The 1943-nt window shown below is 28.1% G+C and overlaps 1 protein-coding gene across 1 annotated transcript in view; it reads right to left on the bottom strand.

The window, feature by feature from the left end:
- Nucleotides 1–1572: 1572 nt before the first annotated feature.
- The window catches only part of LOC101508794 (uncharacterized), an 8856-nt gene continuing 8485 nt past the window's right edge, over nt 1573–1943 (bottom strand). Inside the window, exon 4 of the mRNA XM_073369495.1 lies at nt 1573–1926. Within this exon, the coding sequence (XP_073225596.1) occupies nt 1696–1926 (231 nt within the window). The 3' untranslated portion in view covers nt 1573–1695. The remainder of the gene's footprint in view (nt 1927–1943) is intronic.

The following is a 1943-nucleotide window of genomic DNA, read 5'->3' as shown; positions in this document are numbered from 1 at the left end:
CGCTTTTTTAAAAGCGCTGTTGTATCATTTACAGCGCTCGATTCCACTACGCTTATTTTTTTGAAAAAGCGCTGTAAATGGCTTAAAAAAAGCCCTGTAATATGCGTTTTTTCGCGTAGTGTAACAAACCCTAATTATTGCGGAAGTGTTCTATATAAAAGCATGTGATTTACAATACAGAAAACATACAAGAAAAACAGAAAGCAAACTTACACTGTACGACCTTTAGAAGTTATGTATGTGATATTTTTACTGACAAATTTGTTTTAATAAATAGACTAGTAATAATATGACGAAATTTCAAATAATTAAATTCATCCATAATTTATATTGTAATAAATAGACTAGCAAAAATATTTCAAAGTAACGAACTAAGTTATTTGCAAAAAAAGTCATTATCTCTTTAATTTTGCATTCCAACAACATATAATTTAAATCTCACTGAGAATATTTTCAAAAATATGACTTGCTCGCGATACCTTATCATCATCAGATTCTCCATCCGTTTTCATTAAGAGACGTTGAAACAATTCTAAACTCAAATATGGACAAGTATTCAATGTTGATTCAATATTTTTGAAGATTGATACCATCCAAATTTTACGTACGAAAAATATGCAAATCATTCAAACGGTAACAAACCCTAATTATTGCGGAAGTTTTCTATATAAAAGCATGTGATTTACAATACAGAAAACATACAAGAAAAACAGAAAGCAAACTTACACTGTACGACCTTTAGAAGTTATGTATGTGATATTTTTACTGACAAATTTGTTTACATTCTAAATCATGTGGTTTTGAAACTTCTTTAAATTTGGTATTTGTGTGAGATTCTTTTGTATATTATTAAGATTAAGATTGATGTTTTAATAGTATATTGATGTTGAAGTGGCTGCATGTGGTTGTGAATCTTTGTTTAAAATTGTCATTTGTATGAGCTTCTTTTATAAATTATTAAAATATGATATGATTAAGATAAAATTTAGAAATGATTAAGATTATAATTAATGCATCTGTCGAAAAAATGATTATAAATAGCGTAAGATTTTATATATATATTTTACATCCTTCAGTTTTGTGTTTAACCATAAAGACTAATTCATAAATTTGAGTTAAACTACATAAAGATTAAAACTTGTCCTTCTTAAGTTTTTTATTCCAATTTAAACTCGAGACTACTGATGAAATTAAACGAGACACATATAAACTTGTTCAAATATTGATAAATATTTTTGTGACTATATTGACATGAAAAAAATTGCAACCTTATATTTTGAAGCGTGGGGAGGTTTTAAGGCAGGTAATTAAGGGGGAAAAACTGATAAAAGAAATACTTATCATGTTGTACTTTTCATTTTTTATTGAGGTATGACAAACTTTAAATTTGTCATATGCCTTATTAATATTTTTTTAGTGTGGTTCATATTTATAGGTGTTAGAATTTAAGGGTTGAAATTATCTGCGAGTGGCGAATTTTTTTGATAGCTTGTTAGTCGTGTGACTTGTTTATGGTAAGTTTGAATTTGTAATGCCAAGTGTATTTAGTTGAAATAACCATCTTATACTACAATTAATAATATCTTCAAATAAAAATATGAGCTACATTATTGATATTTTACACTGTTTTTGTTATTGTTAATTCAACATTCAAAATCCTACATAAAACAGTTACATATCATAAATGTTTGATGTCTATGTTGTGTGTTGTAGTCGATCAGCCAAATAGATGTACATATGCCCCATAGCTCCAGTAAGAAATTCATTCTTATATCTTGATTCTATAGTCACAATTTCACCATCATTAATCTTGATTGAACCTGGTTTCGGATAACACACTGACATTCCAACCGCATAACCTTCCTCATTTCCTGCTTCCTTTCCTGTTCCGTATGTTGGTGTTGATGTACACAATTCCCTTCCATCCTAATTAATTAATCAAA

Source organism: Cicer arietinum, chromosome 6, assembly GCF_000331145.2.
Source record: "Cicer arietinum cultivar CDC Frontier isolate Library 1 chromosome 6, Cicar.CDCFrontier_v2.0, whole genome shotgun sequence".
Taxonomy (NCBI): Eukaryota; Viridiplantae; Streptophyta; class Magnoliopsida; order Fabales; family Fabaceae; genus Cicer; species Cicer arietinum.
This window is presented reverse-complemented; position numbering and strand designations above follow the sequence as displayed.